The sequence below is a fragment of the Corvus kubaryi genome, unplaced genomic scaffold, assembly GCF_017639235.1.
Source record: "Corvus kubaryi isolate FWS band 111438036 unplaced genomic scaffold, C.kubaryi_AGA036_p1.0 67, whole genome shotgun sequence".
Lineage (NCBI taxonomy): Eukaryota > Metazoa > Chordata > Aves > Passeriformes > Corvidae > Corvus > Corvus kubaryi.
Window position 1 is genome coordinate 6748854 of NW_024582055.1, and position 27577 is coordinate 6776430.

At 39.8% G+C, this 27577-nt stretch overlaps 1 protein-coding gene across 3 annotated transcripts in view; it reads right to left on the bottom strand.

The window, feature by feature from the left end:
- The window catches only part of LOC121674319 (bifunctional heparan sulfate N-deacetylase/N-sulfotransferase 3), a 110511-nt gene that overhangs the window by 27094 nt on the left and 55840 nt on the right, over positions 1-27577 (bottom strand). For all 3 annotated transcript variants that reach the window (XM_042048566.1, XM_042048567.1, XM_042048565.1), the window contains exons 2-5: positions 21565-22689; positions 4944-5031; positions 4232-4386; positions 1270-1455 (exon numbers count right to left, since the gene is read on the bottom strand). In XM_042048566.1, coding sequence (XP_041904500.1) covers positions 1270-1455; positions 4232-4386; positions 4944-5031; positions 21565-22545 — 1410 coding nt within the window. In that variant the 5' untranslated portion in view covers positions 22546-22689. The remainder of the gene's footprint in view (positions 1-1269; positions 1456-4231; positions 4387-4943; positions 5032-21564; positions 22690-27577) is intronic.

The window sequence follows — 27577 nt, forward strand, 5'->3', positions numbered from 1 at the left end:
TGCAGTGTCCTTGCGTTAAATCTCATTATGTGTCTTCAAATGATGTGTTTTTACAAATATTTATGGAAGAGATTTTTGGAGATTCTGAGTCAATCCGTCTTCCCCAAATCATCTTTGTGCTCCCTGAGCACATCCACAAACCCATTATTTCACACGCAGCGATTGCTTTGAGGAGAACGAACTGTAGTTCAACCCTGTGTGGTGTCAATTTTGTTCCTGGATTTCTGGAGATCATTTCCATTTGCTTCACCCAAAAATAGGCCAAAACTTTAAAATATTACTACTTAGCTTAAAAAAGTGGTATCCGTGGCAACCCGAGAACAATACCAGAATTCTGTTCTAAGTGGCAGGGTTGTGCCAAGGCACTTGACCTCCCAGAAGTGCCTGTTGCAGCCAGAGGTACAACACAAGGCCCCCATTCACTGCTCTCCCGCACGCTCCAAAAGAAAGTTACTTGGGAACATGCCACCAAGTATTTTGGAAAGCTGTTTTGAAACACTTCTGAGATAATAATGACGAGATGTGAATCCGAAATAGCCTCCGCCCCAGTGCCCGGATGGCAGCAGCACAACCCCTTCCGTGTCAGTTGTGTGCAAGCCCTTCCTTTGGCAAACGTGGCTGTCAGCAACAGCGCTGTGAGTTGTGTCATTCAGAAACACAGAGGGATTTGAGAGCACTTTGGTAGCCTGGAAGTGGTGTGGAGGGGAGTCTTCCTTCCCTGCAGCTCCTGAGGCTCTGCCTGCACCCAGGCTGACAGCTCTGGGTTAAACCAGGCTGCAAAGCCCAGCTCGCATTTGTGTACGGCAGGAAGCCAAACAAGGGCAGCCATGCACAGCTCTTAGGGAAGACAAAGATTATGTACCCACCAAGATCCAGATTCTGAGATGGCATAACCTGGCAATACTGTTTTGCAGCTAATGGTACCATGCAAATTTAAAACCTGATAGAAATCTAACCCAGCATATCGTGTTAAATGATGCAAAATTGACTTCTTCCTTGAGCTCCCTGAACCAGCATTAACCGTAGGACTAGAACAGTTAACAGCCTGTTAACTGCTGACAGCAGGGTGCCTGAACACCACCTTCATCAGCAGAAACATCATCAGAACAGACTGATTTTAATTAACAAGACACTGTCAAATATGTCTTGCTACTTATGCGTAGCAATACGTGCTTCTCACAATGTGAACTTTCAGGATTCCATTCCACTTAAAAATAAATTGTTCCTGAAATGGTGGAGTACAAAATGAACATCAGCAATACAACTTACCATGATGTTTTTGTGGATGAAGCCTCGTCTATACCTTGCGGGTTTCAGATGTGGGTATTCTTCTGTGCTGGTAACTCTGATGCTCCAGACCTTTTTCCAGGCATCATAAAGTTGAACGTGTACTGGATAGACTCCAGAGTGGTGTGGAGCCACTGCATAGCCCAAGTCAGTTGGAATACCATGTTCCTAAAACATGACAGAACAATGGCTGCCCTCAAAAATTTAAGAAACCTGATGTTTTGGCATTTCTCAAATGCTGTTTTTGTGAAAGACCAAGAACAGGAGATGAAAATAACAGTAATACCAAAATCTGTTGATCTGGAACGAGATGGAAGGCAGCATGGGGAAGGTAGAACACAGGATTTTAAGACAAAAGCCTTTTTACTAAATATTTTTATGAGTACGCAGGGAAGAAGGATATCAATGTATTTTACACTGATTTCTTCAATCTACATTACACAGAAAGCTGCACTCTTGAGTTCTTGCAAGGAATTTGCTCACAAACCCCAATTTCAGAGACAAAATCACTGGCACATACTCAACACAATACGTACCGTTTGGCAGCTACAACTACAAAACTGCAATTTCCACTACATGTCCCTTCACAATTACTTGGATAAGGCGCTGAATTTCAGAGTCACTGCATTTCCCCTCTAGTCCATTCAAAACACAAATCCATTTTCAAAAACCAGCTTAACTATTTCAGTGTCATGTTAAAAATGGAGGAAAGATAAGCACTTGTAACAGTCTACAGGCAAATGTTGTAGAATAAATCCTTTTGTAGCACATTTCCTGTCTTTGAAGACTCCTGCTGTTTATCCTGTGTACATACCCACCTTGCTGCTATTACATTCTCTTCACATTCAACGCATTTTCCTTCAGGTTACTTTTCAAAGGAACAGTATAGAGCAGATATTCCTGGATAGTCTGATTAGCAGAATGCACAGTCCAGAAGATACCGTTTTGCCACTGCACTGCCTTTGAATTCTGTCTTAGAGCTTTTTATATGGCTTGAATTGACAAGGTTATCTTCACCGTATTTCCTAATCATACTGTGCGTGCAAAGCATTGGCTGATACCTGGACCTCTTCCTTTGAATGAGCTAGTTACTAAGGAACATGAAAATCTCTAGAAGAAGGGGGGGGGTGATGTTAGTAAAACCATTTGTTGTGTGTAACAGCCATGCCTGGCTCAATCATAGTGGGCAACCCTGACTTCTCTATGTTTAAAAGAATGGTGAAATTCTTGCGTCCCTTTAGGAATTTATGGCACACATAAAGGGCACCATGTGTGATCTGCCAAACAGGAATGGGTAACAGCTGCCCTCCTGGTTGTACTGCATGAGGAGACAAGGAGTGGATACGCCATCAGTTACACAGCTTTACACGATTTAGTTCCACCACAGATAATTCAATTCCTCGTCCTTTTATCTTTGCTATTTCCCTTAAGCATGCATAAACATCAGAAAGGAAAATCTTCACAGAACATGTAAGAAATTGCATTCTCTAACGTCCCACTGAATCTCCTTCATTTATCTATAAACAAAATTCTAATTTTTACGGTTTTCTCCCTCAAGTTTCACAATAGGCAGTAAGAAATATGTAATCTCAATCTTTCACTCTAATAAGGGGCCTGTCATCTTCAGTGAAGTAGTGTCTCCATTATTCCTTACTGACTGTAATTTCCCGGTTGAGCATCTCCCACACAATACACACATTCAGTGGATAATGCACGAGGCATCAGCAGTTTTGGCCTCTTTGAAAAAAGTGGATACTTCTCTCTGCTATTAATTTGAATGCTCTGAGCAAATGAAACATAATGAGTAGCTTCATGTCTGTATGTCGAAACAAGGAAAAAAAATTAATAGAAGGCATCTGTAAGCATTAAGAGCATTGAAAGTGAAGAAAATGGCAATTGCTGAAGTTACATAAACCAGGGTTGAATACGCGTTATCCTTAAAACACACTTCAACAATTATATCCTGCAGACTAATCCCAGAGGATGTCTTAGGCCACACCAGAACTACAAGGACCCATTTGATTTCCAGTGGAGCTTGCATCAGTACACAGGATCATATTAAAAGTGCAATTCTGGACACAAGACTTTAAAATTTTCAGGAATCTAACTTCTACTGTAATGGTTTCTTGAAAGGAAACATTAAAGTAGAGCTGTCCTACACTCAGTACAACTACAATTACCAGCAAACTTGGTGAACTCTTTGTTTGAAAGAAAGCATGTGTCCCACTTAAAAGCCAAGTTTTCAGATACAAACTTTAATTGGCTGATAGTCAGGTCTGTCCTGTGCTCCTACACTCACTCACACAGGACTATTAAGTGCACTGTTTGTTGCTCTGGTATTTCAAATCCCTCTGCTCCTTCCAGGAAAAAAGTCATCACCTGTCAGCTAAAGAGCAACCAGTGTATTTTGAAAAGTAAAATTAGGCTGTTGGAAGAGCAGATGTAGTTCAGCAAACAAGTTATGTTTGCTGAGCTGTTTTGATACAATGCATATTTAGGTCTTAACACTAGACCCCCGCTTCAGACAAATAACATGTTTTATGTATGGCAACTTTGTTTTGGTTTATTGAATGAAATTAACTACAATGTGTTTCTCAAATATCCTCAGATCTAAAATTTGTTTTTATTTTTTCCTATCTTCTCCCTGAAACATTTTGATTCAGAGCTTTGCTGTGAATAAATGATTAGTAAAGGCAATACTCTTCAAAACAAATTTACATAAAGATCCAAAGGGAATATATAAGACATTACTGGATGTCACTGCAGAAATGCATCTTTGAAAATGGCATGCTTACCTAACCCTAACAGGCAGTGGTTTCACAGTCATTTGATACCTTTCAATGGGTAATTTTTCTTTCAGAAACTTGATTTTTTTTCCTAATCTAAACAGAATAATGGTTTCTGAGTACCTAAATTAAATAAAAAATGCAAAAATAAAACTCACTAAGGCAAATTTTTTGTTGAGGATCATCTGCTCCACCAGTGAGGACTCATTGTGGAAGAGGTGTGGCTGCATGTGACTCCACATGTGGGGAAACCACCAGAACTCATCCACAGATCTCAGCAGCAGGTCATCGCCCTCATCCTCCTCCTCAGTCCCTGCAGAGGGGAGAAGAAGAAAAAAAATATTCCAGAAGTAGTCTCTACTTTTATTATATTTTCACAATTGTTGGAAAACGTAAGAATGATATTAACATAATAAATTGTGACCACTTAAAATACTGCCTGCTGAGGCACTGGTGACAAAATGGGACAGTCAGGACCACTTTGCCAGCCCACATCCTATTTAATACCCTCTCTTTTATCTCTCCCTACTTCTACAGTGGTTTAAGTAAAAAATTATTTTAAGGGATAATATATATTGCTATATTTCTACAGTAGACATGAAACAATCACAAGGATGAACTGTGGTAGCTCAACAGATCCCTCAGTGAAATCAATACAAAATTTTATGTGATTGGTGGAACTTACCATTCAAAAACAGATTGAAAGGAACTAAATTTTAACAGAAGGGGGGGGGCATTTAATATGCTCCATACCAGAAACCTATGCAGGAGCACAGCATACTAAGGCCCTTAGATTCTGTAATTCCTACTTGTCCTCACACTATACACAACACCATCAAAATCAAAGTGATTTAAGCATTTCATTCTTACCTGTGTGGTAAAATTTCCCTGAAAATCCCAGGTTGAAAGTAAAATTTGTAATTTGGGCTCTCAAAAGATTCTGAGTGTCAAGCAGGGCCTGAAAAAGAAACAACCCACCATATAAACACACCTGTAGAAAACACAACCCGACACAGAAATTTAATATAACAATATAAATATTTTTATAGTTATGCGTCTTTTCAATTGGTTTTGCTATTTAAAAACAGCTCTTTATGTAAGACAGAGCAGTACAGATATTTTTATTAGCATACAAAGATTAAAGACCGCATGAAAACTCCATCATTTTCCTCATGAAGATGACCAGCTATCAAATACTGGGTTACTCCCTGAATCATGAGATAGGAAAACAAAGGCACACACAGAGAAAAGACCTCCCACTGGCCACTCAGTAAACCTGGGCCACAGCCAGGAATGAATTTCAGATCTCTTGTGCCCCCCAGCACTGCTCCATTCACAAGGGTGAAGAGAAACTGTTAGAATTACATTTCTGTACATCAGCTCAAGTACATCCAAAGCAATTCAGTCATGTTTCAAAATCATGGGCAATGCAAAAAGAAAAATCTAGAGAGACAGCAAGGAGTTAAATCAATCCTATTCCACATCAAAGAACTGGATCCCAGATTCCCCCAAATTCTGACTCATTTCTCACACAGTGAGCATACTGACTGTCAGCATCTGTGTACTTGCACTAAAGTAGTACAAACAAAAAAACCAGCATGGAGGAAGAAGGGGGAAAGCATTATTCATCAGGTACAGCTTTGCTCTTTGGTTTCAATATGCTCTTCTTGATTTGTTACTCCTAAGACTTATGTATTACATTCAGGAGTTATCTCCCAGACTCCTACACCCTGCTTTTCTCTCGTTCAGTTTTTCAGGTGTAACGTAGAAACCCAGCTTTCCAAACTTTGCAAAGCAAGAACAAAACAGACAAGCAAAGGTCATCAAAAAGTCTTCCAAGTCAACATACAGTAATAGCACAATGATTGTAATAAAGTGGTTGAAAGCACTGCTATTATCAGAGAAGAGTAACTGGGTTATGAAGGCGGAATGTATTTTAAAAGCACAAAAAAGATCAAAATGACTGGATATTTTCAAAGCTTGAAAGGTCTAGCAAGCTCCCTACTCTTGAAACGCAATGACAACTTGGTGCCTTGAAAAATATGAGCCAGTAATTTTAATTAGTTCCCCTGGATGTTTTCATTATATAAGTAATTTGCCTCCAATTATATGCCAATGACAACAAAATGCTAGGAAGCCAAGACCAGTTTAGGTATCAGGCAGAGGACACTCAACTTACAAGTCCTTAAAATATGCCCCATTTTACAGATTGAGGCAATATCCACCTTATTAGAGCACATAAGCTCTTCTTCAGGTCTTTCCCAGGGCTCACCTGGTAAAGATCATCTTCTTTCACTTGCAAAGCCTGAAAACTGTCCTGTGAACAAGAGACATTCTAAAGAAATGAGCAAAATGAAGCACAGAATGGAGATAATTGAAAACAAGCTCCAGACTTATGAAGTGGAATATGAAGTGAAAAATCTTGCAATGCTGTAACGAGGGCTTTTGCACAGGCCGCAAGTGCAAAGATCTCTGAGGAGGCTTCTTATTCTAATGAAAAGCAGCAAATCTGCACAGGATTTATATGAAAACCAACCATGAGCTGCTCAGAACCTATTCACTGAAATGATTTTATCTCTGTATGGTTAAAAAGGTAGGAGGCAATTAATGCAGCTGTTCCCTTCTCGTGCTAAGGGCACGCATTGTTGAGGAGAGGGGATCCTGAGCACAGCCCGACAGTGAGGTGGCACGAAGGGCTGCTCGCTTCTTTCCCTCCACATGAAGAGCTGTGAGCATTTTTTGAGGTGAAGGTTTTATCCTGTACCTTTCTAACACCTTCCTAGCTTTTCATCTCCAGTCTGGTCTCAGCAGGATGGAAAACCAGAATGGCACACAGGCTTTTAAGAGGGAGGAGGGAGAAAGGTGGCAAGAGGCCCATGACATTTCTGTAACAATGCAACACAGAGTTTACTTCTTCCCTGGGAATTGATTTTGCCAGTGTGGTTCCCACCTTCTCACATTGTGTTGGGAATATATCAGCTAATTCCAAGCGTGTACCTGCTCTGCCTGCAAAGAGGGAGGCCACAGACCTGCTGTGAACCACTTTGGGTACAGACAAGACGAGCTAACATTTGAGTTGTCGTGCCTATGATTATTTTCTGGGCGACTTGACATTTTACTCATATTTCAGGTTCTAAAAACAAAATGTTAAAACTCATGAAAAATATATAGTAGCAGATGGCAGGGCCTATTACTGCAAGTTTCCATCAGAAAGACAGAAAGAGAGAAAAGTAGGGGGATGAAAAGCCTGAAATTTCATTTCTACATGCTGTTTTGTAAGCTGAGGGTAAACTGCTGGTATTTTCTAGATATTTTATGATTGTTTGTGAACAGCCCCTCTGGGTATCTGTATGAGATGTTACATAAATACACCAGTGCTGAAGACTGTATTTTAAAACCATTTAGTCAAGTCTTCATATGCTTACATTATACGTCTTACATTTCTGCTGGTACTATAAGGAAAACAAATCATTGGCTGCATAATCTCTAACATGTACATAGCTCCAACGGAGTACCTTCTTTTGAACTTTTCCTAAGCTCACAGACTAGTTTAGGAAACTCCTAGTGCCAGAAATCAAATCTGAGTATTCCATACATGATGAAAGACCCCTTTCTTCACTAACAGTAAAAATAAAAATCTTAGTAAAAGGCCCTGTTACAATCCAAGGAATAGACAGAAGTTATCCCGACAGCAAAAGAACAGATTTTCTCATCTCACAAACAGGACACAGGCATGGATAGATGACATAGGCTGTCAAAAGCTTTTGTTCAAGTAAATCAGCTGAAAAGCCAAGGATAAAACTCCTATATTCAAACCTGCTTCCCACTTCCATAGCCAGGAAGCCATCCTGCCTTCTGCCCTCAAATATCCCAACATGATTTCACTTTAGAGTCTGGCATAGAGAAGCTACAAGTGTCAGCCTTTCTCCAGCAAACAGACAGTTGTAATTTCTTCAGCATCAACAAAAATATTCAGACCCAAATACCTTGACTGATCAAAGGAATAAATCAAGATTGCCTTGTTGAACTCCAGTTCACCAAAGAGGAACGACGCCTTCTTTGTGCAATCACACCAACGTATTTATGACTATTTTCCTGCTCAAAAGCTGCTAAAGAACTGAGGCACTTGAAAAGAGAAATAGTTCAACTTGCTGTTAATTCTACTTGTAATCACGTACATTTCAACTAAATTGGCAAGCAGACAGACAGAGCCTCACAGTGCTGCAGCATTAACATCTTACACTTCACATCAGTACCGGCTTTCATGTCAGCAACAAAAGCAAGGGCAGCTTCGTCATTTTCCAAAAAGCCTTTCTCCTCCTCCTCCTATTTTTGGGAAGCAGTACTCATCTCTCAACTCTTGCTTGCTTAACTATTTTACTGTCTGACAACACTATCAAAGGAGCCATTAAATTAGGAATTATTTTGCTTTTGAGGAAAATTTCTAATGTTGTGTTGGCTCTTCAATAAAGGCAAGGACCTCCTGAAAAGGAACGACAAGTTAGTAGAAAGTGCAGTGTGAAAGCACCCAAGTTAAGCACAGCAAGCCCCTCCATGGGAGCTCTTATGCAGAAGCAATTTTAATTTTTCCATATTGTATTTCCTCTTTTGTCCAACCCCTGCAAGAGAGGGAAGAAACAGAACTAGAGCCATTTCAACTTCTGAGTGGAGTTCTTGCTGTAGAGAGGTTTAATGAGCTGGAACTGATGTGATGCCCTTTTACTCTGCACTTTTTGGGACATCACTTTTCCTTTCCATGCTCTGGGAGTGCTGCATCAGAAGCTGCTGTGCAGGTACACACTGACCACCTGCCTCCCTCAACCTCCCCCTCCTGCAGAACCGGGGCTGTTGGGAAGCAGCATGACAAGCAGGAACAGAAGACGGCCTCAGTGAAGGGCCAGCCCAAGTGTCTGGGAATCAGTATTTTATTGGACTGTTTTGCTTCTGAGGAAAAATGTTTCCTTCATGATAAATTATGTATTTTGGAACATCATTAAAATGCAATGCCTACTCTTTCTGGATTTCCAAGATTAGCAATTTGACACCCATTACCCGTGACACCCATAAACATTTAATCTACGCAGGAGAAAGAATAATTGCTTTGGATATAGGGGCATACCTGAAAAAAACATTTTGTCTAGCCTTCAAACAAAGGACAAGAAAGCTTAATTTGTCTTTATGCACTCTCTTAGCAGAGCTGACACAGAGAGGGCAAGAGAAAAAACAAAGAAAACCTTCAGCTTTTTCTGCAAAGTGTTTTGCTGGTGGAGAACAGGTAACCCAATTTTCTGTCGAAGTGTCAATAAAGTATCAGGCTGAAGCCCAGTTATGTGCTCCTTAAGTTTTTCAGTGTCCAATAGAAGAAAAAGGTTCAGGAGCCACAACTTCATCTTATGTTGTCCAAACTAGGTATCTGAATCTGAGGTCCAGTAAAGAATCCTAAAAATATAAAGAGTCACTTCAGAAAACATTGCTCATATGATTTCAATCAAAAGTTTTATCATCAGGACACACTGTTTTAAATGTCACTGGGTCTTCCTTTAGAGTTGTTTTTTTTATCACATACAATAACGATCTTGATGATGGTGCAATTACATATTTTCAAGTAATTAGGCTCTTTCATCTAAGTAAATAATTTGTACACCCAAGAGATTTAAGAAATATTTCTAACTTCCTTCACCAACTTCTCACTTCTTGGAGGCTGAGGTAGCAGCTAATGAGAATTGAGCTAATTATGGCAAGGTAACATGAAGGCTATAAATACTTGGTGCCAATAGTACTTAATAAAGCAAAGCAATTAGCATGCTGTTTTCATGATTCTGTCTGAAAATCTGCATTATTAGCTCTTAATTAAACTGTACTTAGATGAAAGAGGTTACTACTACTAAACAGCTAAATGATCTTGTTATTTTGCAGTTAGCAGAAATAAATTACTGCATTTCTCTTAATTAAAGGTCAAAAAAATCCCAGGTCAGTTGAAACAGAACTAATAAAACACTCTACTGCTACCTATTTTTCCTTGGATTTTGGTCAGACAGGATTCAATAGAAATCTTGTCAGTTACATTTTTACCTAACACTTCACCTGCTTATGTAACCCCAAGTATTAAGAGGTGAGGTCTCAGAGTGAAACCAAAGTAGCTCTAAATTGCATTTAGAATCTCCATATTCATAAGTTCTTGTGATCTGGTGATGGTCAGTACAGAGGGAATGTGAGGTTTGTTAGCCCCAGTGGAAGCACTCCAGTAGCTGAGCTGCAGTCACACACAGCCCCACAGCTGCCTCAGCTCTGAGCACGACAGGCCATCCCTCAGATGCTGTTCCAGGTCACTTCTGGGCCACTCTGCTATGCCTGCTTAGTCTGGCTTGTCTCCATTGCATCCCACCAGCAGCAGATAAATTCTAAGGGTTGTTCATTGATTCGTGGTGACACTTGTCTGGCTCCCAAGCAATGTTAGGCATTACACCTCTGCACCCTTCATTAGACAACCCACACTTCTACAGCTTCACATCCTGTCTGGAAGGGTGCAGAGTGTTCTGTCACAGATAACACAGTGGCATGGCTGTTCCGTCTAACGGGGCATGTATTTTATAGTCACCCAGCTCAGAAAGGACAGAGGTTACGATCCGAGCTCCCGGCTCCACATTCATTATCAACAGCACATTTGCTCCTTATTTAAGGCTTCCTCACACGCCAGCTCCAGCTGTAGCTCCTGCTGCAGCCAGCAGGCAGATCTGGCTGCAGGACAAGGGGGGCTGCAGCGCATCCTGATTCCTGAGCTGGGCCCTCTCACCCTGCCACTGGCAGTGTGTGGCTCTGCACAGCCCTGCACGCTGGAAATACCTGCAAGGCTCAACTCTGGAAGAAGGGCAAGGCCTCATCTCTGAGCAGCAGAGAGCTCGGGGCTCAGCTGATGTGCAGGCAGCTGCAGCTGGGGCACGGCACTGGCTCTGGGCTGAGGAGCTTGTCCGTGGCCATGTGACTCTGCCCAAAACACTGATGTTTTTAGAGGTGCAATTTCAGGTCTACTTATACACCACGGCTTGTGTACAAAAGATGACATTCTGTAAAACCTAGTTTACCACAAATTTGATTCCCAAACTGCTATTCCCAAGGTGCAACAGCCTGCAGCTCCTTTCATGCTGCTGCCTAGGACCTGCTCTCCACATCAGGTCTCCGAAGCACCCCCTCCCTTCCCTTCCCGCTCTGCCCCACACGCCCTATCCAGATAAGAAAGGAATAGTAACCTCATTCCAACTCCCTGCCAAAGGCAGGAACACCTTTCACTAGACCAGGTTGCTCCAACCTGGCCTTGAACACTTGAAAGGGGGGAGACTGCCACAGCTTCTCTGGACAGCCTGTAGCAGTGCCTCACCACCCTCACTGTAAAAAACCCTCCTTCCTGGTGTCCAATATAAATCTACCCTCCTTCAATTTAATTCCTGGACTGACAGAGGCAAACAGGGAAGTTAAAAAAAAATTCAATTTCTTTAGGTAATGAAAGTAAAAATGTGGTGTCAGTGCTACATATATCAAATTCCAGGAGTGTGAATACAGCCTTCTGGAAAAACTTCAGCCTTACTCTTATTTTCAGTGCCAATATTCTCTGGACCTCAAAGCTTGAGCCTGGACAAACTAAGACCCATCTACCCCCAAAATGCCTACAAGGTTGTGCTTCCTGCTCAGAAAAAAATTTAAATAAACAAGATTTCGAAGTCTGGTCTATATCATTATCTAAATGATCAGAGCTCAAGAGCAGGTCAAATTTATCTATTTTTCCGGTGCACACAAAATTCAAAGCATTTAAATTTGGGCAGTGTTTTCCCACAGAGTAACACTGGCCACAATTACAACACAAATCTGTTACATGATTACAGAAAAACTCAACCCCACAGACTAAGGTATAACAAGCTACTACTTAGTAGTACTTTGAAAGAAGCATTGGTGACTACAAGCTGTGTCAAAATGCTGATACCAATCAAAGAGAAACACCTTGGGGTTTGTTCCCCTCTCAGCTGATACTTCCCCCGGCCCAAGTAAGACTAAAGCACAGTATTTGTGTTAATGCTGAGTTTCACATACCAGAGAACAAAGAAAGTGCAAATGAATGAAGACTCAAAGCCTGTAACCTAGATAAAAACCAAAATAAACTGGTTGCTCTCCCTGCTTAGAAAAGCACAAAGAAATTACCGCATCACTGGCATATTAAATAAAGATTACTCCACGGGCTGGGCAATGTGCCAATGTCACAGTCCATTCACAAATGCTTCTTAGGTGTTGTTTTTTTTTTTTTCCTAATAGAGCCAAAGAGATTCCTCTGCTTCTCCTAACACTCTATCTGAATAAAAATAGCTATCTACCTCTGTCCCTATGTTTCGGGCGAGCTGAGGAAAACTAAAGCTCTTTTTCTATGTTTCACCTTTACTGACAGAAAAAAAAAATCTTTAACCAAAACCCTTTCATTTTCTCCCTCTGTCTGAAAGCTCCAGGTAAGACACAGCTGGGAATTCAGTCTGCAGCTTGCTCACCAGCCAAGGGTCACAAGTTATGGATTTTTCCTTCTCTTTACGAGTAGTTCTAAAGTTGCTGAATGAAATTCCCCAGCTACATCAGCATTGGTATCAGAGAAATTACAAAAAAATCCCCAAGAGAAAGTTTCCACAAAATAACAGATATAACTCTTTTCTCAAGCCATACTTTCGTGATTATATATAGACAACACAGAAATTACAAAAAACTTATTTCAAGTGAGTAAGAACTTTGACAGTTTAATTGGCTCCCACAAAGCATCAAGTCTAAGGGATATAACTGAGCAGAAATCCCGAAGACTCTAGTGAAAAAGGGGGGGGAAATGATTTTTTTTTGGAAGTGTTAATACACACCTTACCTGTTTTCCTGAGTACCTGCATTTCTAAAAGACAAGCTTATAAAAATTAGGTGTGCCCAGATAAACATCCCAGCTGCCAAAGTCTACACTTGCAGCCTCAAACCAAAATGCAGGATTCCAGCTGAGCTCTGCATTTGATTTACTGTAAGAGATTGAGAACATATCTTAATACAAATCTCCTACCAGTATTATATTCCTTCCAATAGCATATTTCATACTCTTTTGCCAAATCTGATTTTTAAAGACTTACATAATCCTTTTACTTCCTTTTCGATATTAGCCTCTATTCTGCGGCTTTTATTGGCTATTCAGCCTACACTTAAATATGCCTGTGCCTTACATTAAATATTTTTATCCATCCTCACTGTTTATACCCTGCAGACATCTGCAGCCTATGGCTTTCTGCTTTGGTCATCATTACTTACCGAATTCTTTAGTTTTCATTTTTTCACATTTTGCTCAGATATTACCTCACTATTCTGGTATCTCTAAGCACTCTCCAAATATTTCTAATCAAGTTGCGCAGAACTGAGCACAATACTCTAGAAACCTCCTCAGTCAGTAAGATACACTTCACTGATGTAAAATATTTTTCATAGTCTGTTTGGATTTAAAACCAGTTTACATTACAAACTGAGATACATTTTAGTATTCACCTTGTTTTAAGATATCCTCAGGATGACCATTTTCAACATTTCTATTACCTTTAACAATGGCAGTGGGAAAGGACAAGGGATAAGAGGAACATCTCGCAGCGTAAAATAACATTTTTTATATAAATGCAAAATTGATTTTCAGCCTCCTTTTGAGTGCGATTAGCATTCTATCAAAGACAACTCTGAGGTATCTTTAGCTCAAGTCCACTTAAGATGGAAAAGACACTTGGCTTACTCCCAGAATTGTTAACACTAAAGGGCAAGTAAATGGGAGCTTGAGGAAGAGCTGTGGCTTATTAGTTCCACAAAAATGCAACCAGTGCTCCCAAACCAAACCTGTCACCTCTGCACAGCGTGGCAGGGCCTTTGTCGCGTGGATTTACTGACTTGGGTTGGAATAATTGTGGGGAGACTTCCTCTGCACAGTTGCAGACTTTTTTGTTTGTCCTCTCCACTATTTCTATTTTCAAATGGTTTACAGTATAATTTTTGCAATATAAAATGGTTTTAAATTTAATTTATTACTTATCTCAGATATGAAGCTACATTTTAAGGAGCAACACTAACTCATCTCCAGGACTGCAAAGTCACTCCTAAAGAGTAACTACTTTAAAAAATTGGTCGTAAGGTTTTTATGGTCTGTGCACAGAAAAAGAAACTGGAATTAGAAATAGACAGGCAATTGTTATTCCATGAGGGGCTACACATAAACTGGAAACCAACAGCTTTTCCTTTACTTGGTTTTGTAAGCATAATCACCAAGAATCAGTTATGTCACTGCACTGACCTTCCAGACCAGACAGGAGAAGAAAGGACACTTCCCATGCTGCTGTACTGTAAAAGAAACAAATGAATGAAGAGTCCCGCTTCCACTCTCATTTTTCTCTTCTTGCCAGACTGAGCCCTCTTGATGTGACTGAAGAGCGGGAAGGAGGAAGGCTCACTTTTGGTATTATGTTTTACAGTTAATGGCTTTGAATTCTAGATCTGTCTGCAGTTTGGTTTTTATTTGTTGGGTGTGAAAATTTTATTCAGTTCTGTTAGCAGGAAGAAGTGGATGGCTAACTTGCTACCTGAAAAAGCCCAGAATAAATCTTGCAGCAGCCCCTCCCTCGTACGCTGATGATGAATCTGTGCAGCTCTGTGGGAAGCTGTATTGCATTATTATTGTTTGTATTACTGAGGTGCTTGCTGAACAAAAGGAGCCTCTGACCAAGAGAACTTGCAATCCAAGGAAAGAGAGGGACTGACAATAGCAGCTTTTGTCTTCATGGCCAGATGGATCGACCCAAACACTGCAGAGTTTAGGTTATGCTGACAACATTCAAAGTGTGCAGAATCACATGCATTTTTTATCATACCCATGCAAATACCCACCTACATTCCTGAAGTGTATACTTTTTAGTAGACAGAGGAAGATAGAGCTTGCTAACCATGTGGCTGTGAACCAAAAATTATCTCAGTGCAAGCTGGCACACTGGGTGGACCTAAGCATTTGTGAGGATTTCTTTGGATGGGAAGCCTTATGCTCAAGAGTCAAGATATCTCTGCATAATAAATTAAGTCAAGGGAAAAAAGCAGGAACAGCATTACCAAATATTCAGTTAGTCCACTTGTCAGGTGAGTGTCATTCCTTACATTTTAAATAAAAGAGCCCTTAAATCACAGAACTCCATTGAGAAAAAGAAGACACCATCGTTACATTAAACCTAAGGTTAGTAAAACAAAGTATTCACCACCACAGAGAAATGTGGGGAATTTAGAAATGAAAACAAATTACTCCAATTTTCTGGAAAGATGCAGATGACTGAACTCACAGCGCACATCCCTTACTTGGGAAAGCACCAGCAGATCTACAGAAGCTGTGATTTCCTTACTTTGGTTCTATCCTGAAGACAACCAAGGAAGTGTATAACCAACAGTCACATCTGATGCTGGGGTACAAGAGCTTGAAGCAAATCAACCTCACTGCCCTCAAAGATCTCAAATCTTTGAGGGCAGTGAGGCTGATTTACCACGCCAAGATAGGATTTACCATGCCAAGAAACAGTTTTTGCAGTCTCTCTGACCACAAAACTCTGCAACTGAAATGCATTTTTCTTCTCTTAGCTCCCTGCCACAGAATTGGTAACAGAAGGAGATGGTGCAATCCTTGAAATATCACTGTCTCAAGACTTAAGTCTGCATGAAATATTTTTAGGTTTCCATGTACAGCGTCAGAACATTAAAAACCAAACCAAACAAAAATCCCCATCAGATTCAGTTACTCCAGTATTGCAAAACTAAACAGAGGGAAAAAAAATCCCAAAAATTCATTTTCCAAAGAAAACCAAATACAAAATACCTGACAAAACAAATAAGAATTTCAGCAAAAGCAGAACTAACGCAAAACACTGAATTTACAGGAACGAAGGCTGCAATACCAAAACCACATGCACGGTTTTTGTCATCATCCATGGATAAACTGCTAAATTAAACTTAGCACCACGCTTATTCCATGGATTTGGTTGTGTCCAGCTCACACAGGTGCAAAACAGGAAGAAGAGGCCCATAAGGAAGTCCTGGCATTACTCTGGCAGCCCCAGAAGAGTCGTACTCAGAGTAGAGCCAGCTCCTCTGCGGCCCTGTGGCCCCTCTGCAGTCCTCCTGCTCTGGGGAAGCATTTTTATCCTGCTTTCCATTTCAAACATCAGTGAGATTTTAACAAAAAGATCTGGGCTCTATTGAGCAGCAGTTGTATCAATCTTACTAGACTAAAATTCACAGAGGTTGGCACATAAACCAAATGGCTTTTAGAAGTTAGATGTTATGGTGGCTGACTGGTAGAGCCTACTGTATGCTGGCAGCAGCCCACAAATATGTAAGACAATTTTTATAACTAGTTTTAAAGTTGTATTTTAGTTCTGAAATCTAATTCTAATTCTCTACTGTCTCAGAGTGTGTGACATTCCACACTACTACAGCTGACACAATACGCTCAAGTAAATCAGTCTTCCTAGGGCATCAGACAGCTACAGAGGCACCCCAGAGAGTAATATTCCTTTTCCTTGACACTTCTGAAGAACTGAACACACTTTTTACCTGCTATTTCCAACAAGTCAATATGAAATACCTTAGAAGCTTCAGGCCAAATTAAGAAAGAATGTATGTACACACACAGCAGATACATTCCACAATGGAATACTGGTATTATGGCTAATGATTTAGCATGACAGAAGTTCATAATCATTAATTTCTTATGTAATTTGAAGATGTGATCTAAAAGATTTTTTGAATCTCCCCAAAGGAAAGATTCATGGCTCAGTGCAACCAAACAGCTGTGAGTATCTCTGGTGGTTCTGCAGCTGACACGTTCGATGACACATCTGTCATTTCTTTTCTGATAACCTTCTACGTGATCCTACAGATAAAGGAGCAATTAACTTGGAGAATTAGACTTCTTCCTGTGACAGGGACCATCCTTTGTCTTGACAGTTCAGGCTTTCTGCACCTTTTAGCCCTTCTGCCTTAACAAAATTTATATATAAAATTCTCTTATGAGGCAAATATTTAGGTCATTCCTATGCAAGAAAAACTCAGCAGCCCCATGACTGGATTTTTAAAATTTATAGCCAAGTGATCTGCTTTGCCTTGGGAAGTTCTGGTTTCTTTCCATGTATGCTGCACAGGGTGAAAAGACACTTAATGGGTTTTAAACAACTGCAATAATTTAAGAAGTGCTGACTAATGTGGATGAATTTAATATAGGGAATAAACAATTAGCTCTTAGTGGAGAAATCTATTAAACAGAACTATATTAAACAAAAGGTTAGGCCACCAATGTTACTAAGAAAGTAAGAAGTGACAGCATTGGCTATGGAAAATGGAAGAGGACTGATCTGACCAAATACAAATGTTTATATTTGATCTTAGTCACTCTGAAAACAGTTTATAAACACCAGTCACACGCTTTTAAGGTGCGATTCACTTAACCAGTGCCTGCCTGAAGATGAGCTCTTTTTCTATGTTTATGTCTACTGCGGGAAGTTAGAGGAGGAGCTCCATTAGAGGTGTCTGCCTTATAAACCTCAACACCCAGGCAAGATGAGAGACTGTGTAAATGATGGAGACTGAAGTGCTATGAATCGATTCCTTTTGGCTAAACCCTCTCCATTACCAGAACAATGTTAGGCACAGAAGATGCACAGAGAGTGCAGCTCTTTCTTTTCTCCAGTTCTCCAATGATTAATGCTGGAAGGCTGCAGCCGGAATCTTGTACTGCCCACTGCAATGCATGTATACACTGACAGATGCATTGCCCAAGCACTCCCAAACCAGAATGATAAACAAAGATCTACTATCCCCCTCCAGTAATGGATATGGTTAATATGAAGCTTTTTCCTTGGCAATTACAAAGAATAATTACAAGTGTAGAAAAGGTTAGGTTTACCTGAAGAAAGAGAAGAGAACCCCATCTTGACTTCAGTACAAAGTGTCTCTTTTGGAAAGCACACAAAGGACCAGACAGTCAAGAGGAGCTCGCACAGCTACTTATTAGGGAAAAATAATTTGGCAGTGTTCTAATTTTTCACTTGGAGAAATTGATTAACTCTCAAGGAACTACAGAAAGTGCATGTATTGGGGAAATAAAGGGAAAGGTAGATGGCCTAGACCACCAGCACTGAACAAACTGTCATCAGGAAAAAAAAAAAAAATCACACTTAATTTCCCCCCTTTTATCATCTGCTTCTCCCTTGAAAAATCTCACGCTTTATAGTAATAAAAATTTCACAAAGAGTAACTGTAGCAAAAAGAGATGTTAAATTAGTAGACTGTCAGCCAGGGCAATCATGGTCTATTAAGATAAAATTGCGCCGTGGATATCTAGATAGATTACTCTCTGTATGTCCATTTAAATGAATTATTTGCACTGCACAGGCTCTTAAGTCTTTCTAAAAGACATGAGGAAAATAAAATATAATATTGTCACAGCATAATGGTCCCTCCTGCCTGACAGACAACAGGAGAGAAAAAACTTACTAAAATATGAATGTTGAGTTTGTTATTACCAAGCTTACTTTCAAAGTGGGAGGCAATTAGACCATGGAAACATTCTCTTCCATTATTTCTATTATACCAGAGGAAGATAAAGTAAACAAATATGAAGATGGATGGTTATTGTTGATGCACAGTGACAGCCACTCAGTATCTTACATGGAAGAACTATTTTCTATCAGCCTAGACATTACACAGAGACGGGCAAATCTGCAACATGTACTCTAAAAATCTGAACCACTGTTTCAAGTAGCTCGGGTCCTTTTTTTTTTAATTGAAGAAGCTGTGGTGAAACTAGAATAAACTTAATCTGTTGTTTAACAAAACAAAGCATTTACAGGAGTATTTAGGTTGATACACTATGTTTGTAAAAGATTTTCAGAAGGGCTCTTTATACTTGCGCTCCTGACACTAAAGGTACTCAAGCTGAAGTACCACCACTTTGCCTCCTCTTTAGAGGTACAGAAGACACTCATTTTAGAGGGCCTGCTTTTAATTTGACCTCTTCTGAGGTCAATATATAATACTGATAAAAAATGACCATTAAACCTTGTAATAGCAATTTTCGAAGTGCTCAACTCCACTTGACACACTGTAAAGGAGAGGGAAGTTAAGCCTTAATGAGTTAAGCCTCCAAATATTAACTATTCTGGCCACTTTGCAAATCTACTTAAGGTATCTAAAGAAGAAATTCCTTTGAAACCACAATCTTACATGCAGTCAGAATCTCTCTCCTTGGAGACAGTCAAAAGGCACCTGGCCATGATCCAGCTTGAGCAGGGGATTTGGACCAGATGACCACCTGATTTTTGCTATTGGTTGTGCATTAACCTTCCAGCTTCTGAACTCGGTCCTACCCACACAGCATCAGAACCAACCCTAAAGGTCTTCCGGCTGTTGGGAGGTTCCTTAAGGTTTAGACTGATTTGCATTGATAGAATATAGATAGAAACATTCACCCTACTCTCCTCCAGCTCACAGCTCTACCAGATGTGAGTATATCCAGAGAATATTAACTAGGAGACATGTCAAACAAAATTAAACCATAGGAGAGCATCCTGCTCAATTCTATATTGCCCGTATTTAAAATGTAAGCTTAGTGGAAATGAGCTAATCTCGAGCACTGAAATTATACAAAGTCTACATTTAGAACCTCTTTTCACACTCGCAGCACCCAATTCTCCGTCACAGTCACTGCAGCAGAACTCAGTAAAACTCCTGTTTAATGAGATGTCATTTATCTGCAAATACACTTTACAATAATGTATTTCCAACTACTGCAAATTGACTTTGTTTCATTCCTTCCACATGTCATTGTGCCACAGAGGATAACTCCTTTGATATTAATAGTAATGAAGATACATTGCATCTGACAGCCCTAACAACATGTTTAATACACCATTTTAACTATAAGGAGATGAAGAATCAGAAGGGAACACTTTTTTCAGATTCCATTGTTTCAGAACACAGATCTGTACAAATGAAATTATGCTACTTAAAAGTTATTTCCACTTGGATATTACTTCTATTTAATATGACAGTTCTATTTTGGGAAGATTACTTTCTGACATACTGCAAATTATTTTCCCCAAACGATACGGTTTATCCTTCTGTATCTGCTGTAATCAAATTTGTCTCAATAGTCTCCTGTTTCTGGTATGTAACTCTGGCAATTAAACATCCTAACTTATGTTAAAATCACAATCCTAAGGTGTCACTTGCAAAGAGAAACAATACAAAACATGCTGTCTCCAACTGCTATTGTACAACACGGCGATGGATTTATTCAGGCTCTATTTCACCCACTTTGTTACCAGAAAGTGCTGCTTCTGCACAACAACGCAGGTTCTGCCAGTGATGTTGGTCAGATCTGACTTTTTTCCTGCCATCTGACTTTGCATTTAGGAGATTCTCCAAGCATGCTCACTCACCTAACTCAAACACTGCCATCGTGTTCTCCACAGGAAAACCATTTGTTGAGTTTCACCTTAATTTCTGCTCTCTCCCATGCAATTTGTTTGCCTAAGGAAAACACCTACTTAACAAGGAGGCAAATCTCATTTATAATTGCATGTACAGAGCATGGTTTGGGAAAGAGTGTATGCTGCAAATTCATGGGAAATTTAAGTTTAGCTGCGGGGTCAAACCTTTTCTTTAAGGAAGCACTGTATGCAGAGTTACAGTAGCTTGACAAATACATTAACACTGAAAAAACCCCCAAAAATTTAGTTAAAAATGAAACAAAAATAACCCACTGCATGCAGCGCTGCCCTTGTCTTTGCTTCTTGCAGTTCCTCATTCCATTAACAAAGTTCTAACAAAACATTCTCCCTTATTTTTAGCACAAACAGGGCAACAACCATCATGTTACAGATTTTTACCTTCCGGACCAAATTGAGAAAGGGGACCTCCAGCTACCTGCTTTGGGACACTCCCCACAAAAAGCAAGGAAGAAATAATGTTGTTACTGCTACTGACCAACAACTATCAACTCACTTGAACAGCACAACAGAGTAGAAAAGAACCTCCAGGAATGCACAACTCCAAATGTTAAAATGGAAGCTGTCAAGTCCTTTAGTGACAGAATGAGCTTTTAAGACCAATATTAACACCAACCTTCCTTGCAAGCAAGTGCCATAAAACAGAGATGAGAGAGGTGAAATGCTGCAAGCAACTCCTGACATCCAAGCCTATTTCAAACAGCCAATAACCCAGTTCACCCTTCAAATTTATGCTGACATTTACTGTTGCTCACCACATTTACCTCCCGCTTGTAAGACTCTCAACATGTGCATTAAATATGAACAGCTCCCGGGTTCAGCCCTGAAGTTCCAACTACGAAAAACTATTCACACTTGCAGATAAAAAAACCCCACTTTGCTGTAATGACCATTAGTTTGTGCACATACTTTACCTGTACATCGTTGGTGTTCATCCTTGTTCCCTCCTTGCCAACGAAGATATCATCTATGTCAACCAGAATGTACCTATTCAAGGACAGTGAGAGCTTCTTTCCAGAGAGGAAAGAGATGGCATCTATGAAAATCAGCTTGTGCAGCCAAAAATTCAAGTTATTTCCGAAAAGGACTCGTTGAATCCCATCGTGGAGCCCCAGGTCATGAATTACCGTGGCATAGAGAGCACTTACAGCAGCAGGTGGAGAAATGTTTTCTGGTGTCTTTACTTTTGCAAATATCACTGGTTGATAAGCTGTGTGATTAATCTGGAAAACAGCCCAGTCATTTCCAAGCAAGGGCCCTTTCTCAAGCTTAGAAGATTTAGTTACATGGAGCAGTGGGGAATGAGGGTTAATGCAACAGTCCTTAATACCCAGATTGCTGTGGACATGGAAAGGAAAACCCTTCAACTGAAAGCTCTGCAAGCCGTTCTCATTGCCTTTGTGAAATCCAATCATGCCTACACCATATTCTGTACAGTACTTATCTAGAAGGCCTCTGTTCCAAGAGTCCATATTCACATACTTTAGAATATTTTCATATACTATGAGAGCATATTTGCCTTTGTTTTTGTCTATAAGCACTGGGAGGTCACCTTTCCCAGATGCAATCTCAATGTGAAACTGAAACCTGCTAGATTCCAGAATGGTTATTATATCTTGGCCTAACGTTGAGTACTGGCTTTCCACAAACACCAGCACTACAAGTTCTGTCCTCAGGGGATCAATTGGCTTCGTGGTCTTCATCTCCATCAGCTTGTATGGCAACAGTTGAGGATCACCACATTCCACTTCTGAAGACGTTTCAGGAAGTTCATTTTCCTGTTTGTAGCCATTATACAAGTAGTAGGCCGAAATAACTATGCTCACCATACAAAAAGTGGCCAGCAAAATTACTGTTCTTTGAAAATGTCTGTGAAGTTTCAGGATAAAACTCATGGTGTTTACTTGCCTTAGATAGCTCTCAACAGCAGCATGAAAAACAAACAGATTCTCAACAACTTGTTCCAGTCCTCTGAAATATTTATGTCACCATTGCAGCACACACATCTATCTTCCACAGAGCTTTACCGAAGGTATAGTCTAGAAGAAAAGAAAATCAGAGACTTAATTGAGGCAATTGTGAAATATCATCCACTTAAACTAATGGGGAGAAAAGAAATCACTGCCAGCCAGAGGTTTGGGGACCAACAGCTCAAAATTTTGCAATATTGTATTTCTTCCTGCTCCCAGCTAGTTACCACATGCATTTCAAGGTCTCTAAATCTCACAGGCTCCTCAACTCAGTGGATCAAATAAAGTAGGGTACACACCAGAGGCACTGAAAAGCAAGACATAAAAGCTAAGAATTTACTATGTTTTAGAAATTCTTTTTACCCAAAGATAAAAGTTAACTCCAAGTAGACAACTGCTAACAACTCAAATATTGAAGAAAATTTATAACCTTCTTCCTTCTGCCCCTAAAAAGCTGGGGGAACATGATTAAACAAATTCTATCTTGTAGTAGTTTTTCAAAGAACCAAGGAGGAGTTCTTAACAAAACAGGCACATCTTAACTGTTGTATAAACATATACTAATATTCTCTGTATTGTATCTACTATAGGAGTGTTTTTAAAGCAAAACTTCCTTCCTACAACATTACAGGAAAACAAAGCATTTTACTGGATTGTGTAGTTTTGCAAATTGTTAGAAGCACTTCGTATGTCTTTGCATTAAAAAAACCCCACAGAATAATCAAGCTCTTAAATTTGAAAAGAGAAAGTAATAAATCAAAAGCTAAACTTAACAGGCACACCACCTAAGGATATACTTATGCTCTATCTTGTACTTAAGGAAAGAGTAATTTTTCAAGCCAGCAGTACAACTGCTGTCAAAACTCCCTAGTAAAACAACTGGATGGTGTGACAAGCATAAAATAACGATCATAATTCATAACCAAAGGTTCAAAGCAGATTTTGAAAAATGTTAAGCGCGTGAAAATCTAGAACACGCCATTGTAACTGCAGTGTAGTATGCACCCAGGCCCATCTGGAAATGGGATTAGGATAAAGTACCTGTGTGGCATTAACATGGTCATTTCCCAAATGAGAGCTTAATCCTTCCATACGTGGTTGTTTGTTTGTTTGTTTTTATCCTACATTGTAAGCAAATTTGTCTTTCACTTCAGGTTTTCAAAAAAGCTAAAAATTATGATGTACTTAATGGGACCTGTGTAATGTCCACAAATTTAATTAAATCCCGAAGACAGATCTTCCTAGTGCCATGATGAGCATAAAGTAAAAATAAATGAGAAAAATCAGATGAGGGGAAAAAGAAACTACAAGGCATCCTATTCATCAAAATCGCAAAATTCAGCATGAAGAGCAGGTGTATGTGAGCTGTCTCATTCATAGTTAAGATTCACAGCAAGATTCCTGCTGTCTGCAGAGATTCTACTCTCCTCACCTTCTACTCACAGATACCTGTTTATCAACCCCTTCTCTTCTGGAAGGACTTACACACAGCCTTGAACCTTACCTGCAGCTGCACAAGGTCCGGCTCAAAGTTTTTAGGCAGGAGACCTGCCTTTCACCCAGGCTCACTAATCAGTGTTAGACAAAAAAAACATAACCCCCAGCTTCCCGGTTTCTAGAGGCATATATCTGGAAAGAAATTAAAGAATGCATAAAGACCTGTGAAAGTACCTTTAGAAGAACTCAAAGAACATTCCTAAGTATTGAAATGTCCAACCCTTGCTGCACTAGCTCCAAGAGTATCAGTCTAGATGGCATATTTCATATGGTAACAAGTCAGGTGACAAAGAGAAGCTCCATCCTGAATGAGTAACACCAGAGAGAGGTTTCCAGACAGATGATTTTTCATTACACACACGAAGGGTTCTCTTCATTTTGCATTTCCAATTCAGCTGCCTGAATGCCAAGAAACACATAATTTTAGTGCCTAAAATTAACACTGACTGCATTCTGTAGAAAAGCTGTACATACACCTCCTTCTTGTTGATAACCACAGACCTGGCTGGTCTAGATATGAAAAAAATGAGAATTGACACCGACCTAAGCTCATAGCAAGGAAGGGCTGATGAGACAGAGCTGTTTGAACTGGGTATTAGAGAATGGTTGCAACCCAAGAAACATTTGCAGCAAGGACACGGTTCCTAACGCCACTCCACAGAGACAAAAATCTGGAGCCAGCCCAGAAACCTGTTTTCCTCAAGAAAAGCCCTGTCACTGTACCCTCAGCTCCTAATTGCAGGTACCCCCTGGGGCTGCAGAGTGCAGCTGTAAGGAGGAGTGGCTGGAAATGCCAAGACAGATGTGAGGTTTGACTGTGAGGAATGAGGAATTCTCTGAGACACAGCAGGACACAGCCAGACTTGGCACACTCCCTGCTGAAGACAGTGAGGAGATGGAACAGAGCAAGGCACAAGTTTTAAATGCACACTCTCTTGTATCAGCTTGATGTTATGTAATTTTCACTTGCTTAAGGACTGGTTTGTACGGCAGGAGTTCAAAACAACATAGAAAGAAGAAAACAAAAACCATGAAGAGAACACACATTTTATAGTAACAACACAGTCTCAAAGCCTTGACAAGGTACAGCTGCTTTCCTCGAGGGACAGCAGCATTTCCCCCTGAGCAACAGGACTTGCTGGATATTCTAGTGATGTATTACAGCAACATGCTAAAATAACTCGTAATGCACCCCCCCTTGACAGTGACATCTTTGGGATGCACCACACACCACGCACTGTGGGATCTATGGAGGCCATAACAGTGACCTTTATCACATCTTTAGACCTGGATTCAGGGAAAATGGTCCTTGCTTCCTATCACTTCCTACAGTAAAACCAGACAAAAGGTGTAATTCAGAATGCACCTACAGTGAGTAAGCTGTGAGAAGCAGCATTTCAGAAGAGGACAGTACTTGCAGAGTCTTACTTTCATGACAAAGAAAGGAGAAGTCATGATAGCTTGAACATCAATAAAAAATACCCAAGTATAAGAAAAAGGCTTACAGAAAAGAAAAAAGACTCTAGAAAGTCTTCACAAGAGTACAAGCTTGTTAGTATTGTTTCAGTGAAAAAACATGAAAAAGACCCACAGATGACATGAGCAGTCTCAGCTCTTTGGTTTCAACAGTCATGTGGAGTTCAGTGACAGGGGGATATGGTCCCACCTGTTATCTCAGAGCACCTGAAAACAGGTGTCAGATATGATATGAATCCAAGGCTCCATAAAGGTGCTGCTGAAATAAATTTTACCTATTAAATAAATTTGTATGGTATTTTTCCATGGTTTGAAGCAATAAAATCTGTTTGGTTTTTTATCTAGAACCTTATTGTTTTAGAAGAACCCACATTTGAGCTCCTACAACCTGCATTTGATCTAATCTGCATTTTCATGCCACCGTCTTAAAATTCAGACCAGAACCTTTTACCTTTGCTGTTCAAAGTAGGAGGTATCAAAATGCTCCCTTTAAGATGAAAATTAGCATCTTTGAATATTCAGAATTTGGTTTTTAACTTACAGACTCACTATGGAGGAGAAGATCCTGCTGAGAGAAAGCTGAGTCATGGAAGCAAGTTTTGCATTTTATTATGAACATGGACAGCAAGACTCAGTGTTCTTCCTGTCTACTGTAGAAGTGATTTCTGCAGCCCAGGACTAGTTCACATAAAAATCTTGTTGGTACAGGAAAGAAATATCACCTTATCAAGCAGAAGAGTTACCATTATGAGCAGCACTGCTGAGCAGTCGCAATTACAGGCATCTGAAGGCAACCAGCATGAAACACATGCATTTGAACAGAGTTCTTCAGCTTGGATTGGTTTGGGAGTTTATAATTTGTTCTCCTTGTTCTGTTTTGGTTATTTTTAATTCACTAACAAAGCAGCACCGATGACAGAACAAATACTGTAAGGAACTCCAAAGACCTGAAGCACACCATAAGGAGCCTGGTGAGTTCCTAGCACTTGCAGCTTTCTTTAGTTTGTTGTTTCATTGGTAAGCATAACTGACCAAATTCTTGGCTTCTGTAGATCATTTCAGCATGATAACCCTAATGGAAACTCTTCCAGGAGACAACACTGGCTGGGAATACAGCCTACTAAGTTCTTCACAGGGGTTCTCAATCCAGTAAGAACACATGCTTAAGTAAGAAACTAGGTACCTGCACAGGCACATAAAATTGTGCAGAATTTTATAAAAATCTATTAAAGTTGAATCATGAGTATCAACACAATTTTTAAAACTGCAAGAAACTTTTTTCCGCTGTGTTAAAAACTATCAAGATTAAAGCATTGGGCTAAGCTAAAATATCCATAAATAAGTGAGAAATTGTTCTCAAATCAAATTTTTCAAAACCCAGTAAGAAAAATCTGGTTTAGTCTTACTCAGGCCTGTGCTAGGATAACTGTTTACTGTGATCCTTGATTAGAAACAATAAAGTTGGGTCATACTTATATAAAAAAACCATACTGTTAAAGGGTAACAAGAATCCTTTTCATCAAGGACTACTAAAACAGAGCTAGTTCTGGATTGAGTAGTCATCAGTATTATTCAGGTATATTACATTTGTCTGGGGACATACTTTTAATAACTTTCTTCTAATAATCCCCATCACTACATTCTCATTCTGTTCTTTACCAACCTGGACGCTACCACAGTGCTAGTGACATGCTGGTGATATATTACATGAAGGATGAGTTTTAAATGAAGAGCAGATAAAAAGAGAGGCATATTGTTCAGCATATTACTACAGACATTTAAATCTCCACTGATTAAAATGCTACTTCACTGCTTTGAACATAAAGGTCTGCTCTAGCCAGTCGCTATGAAATATGACTTTAGAGGAAGTATTCAGAAGTCGTATTAGTGTTACTAAAACGGGAATCTTTGGATATACAAATGACATGGTAGGAAGCAGCAAAGTGCAACTGAACACAACCAAACCTGGGATGAAACAGCAGTT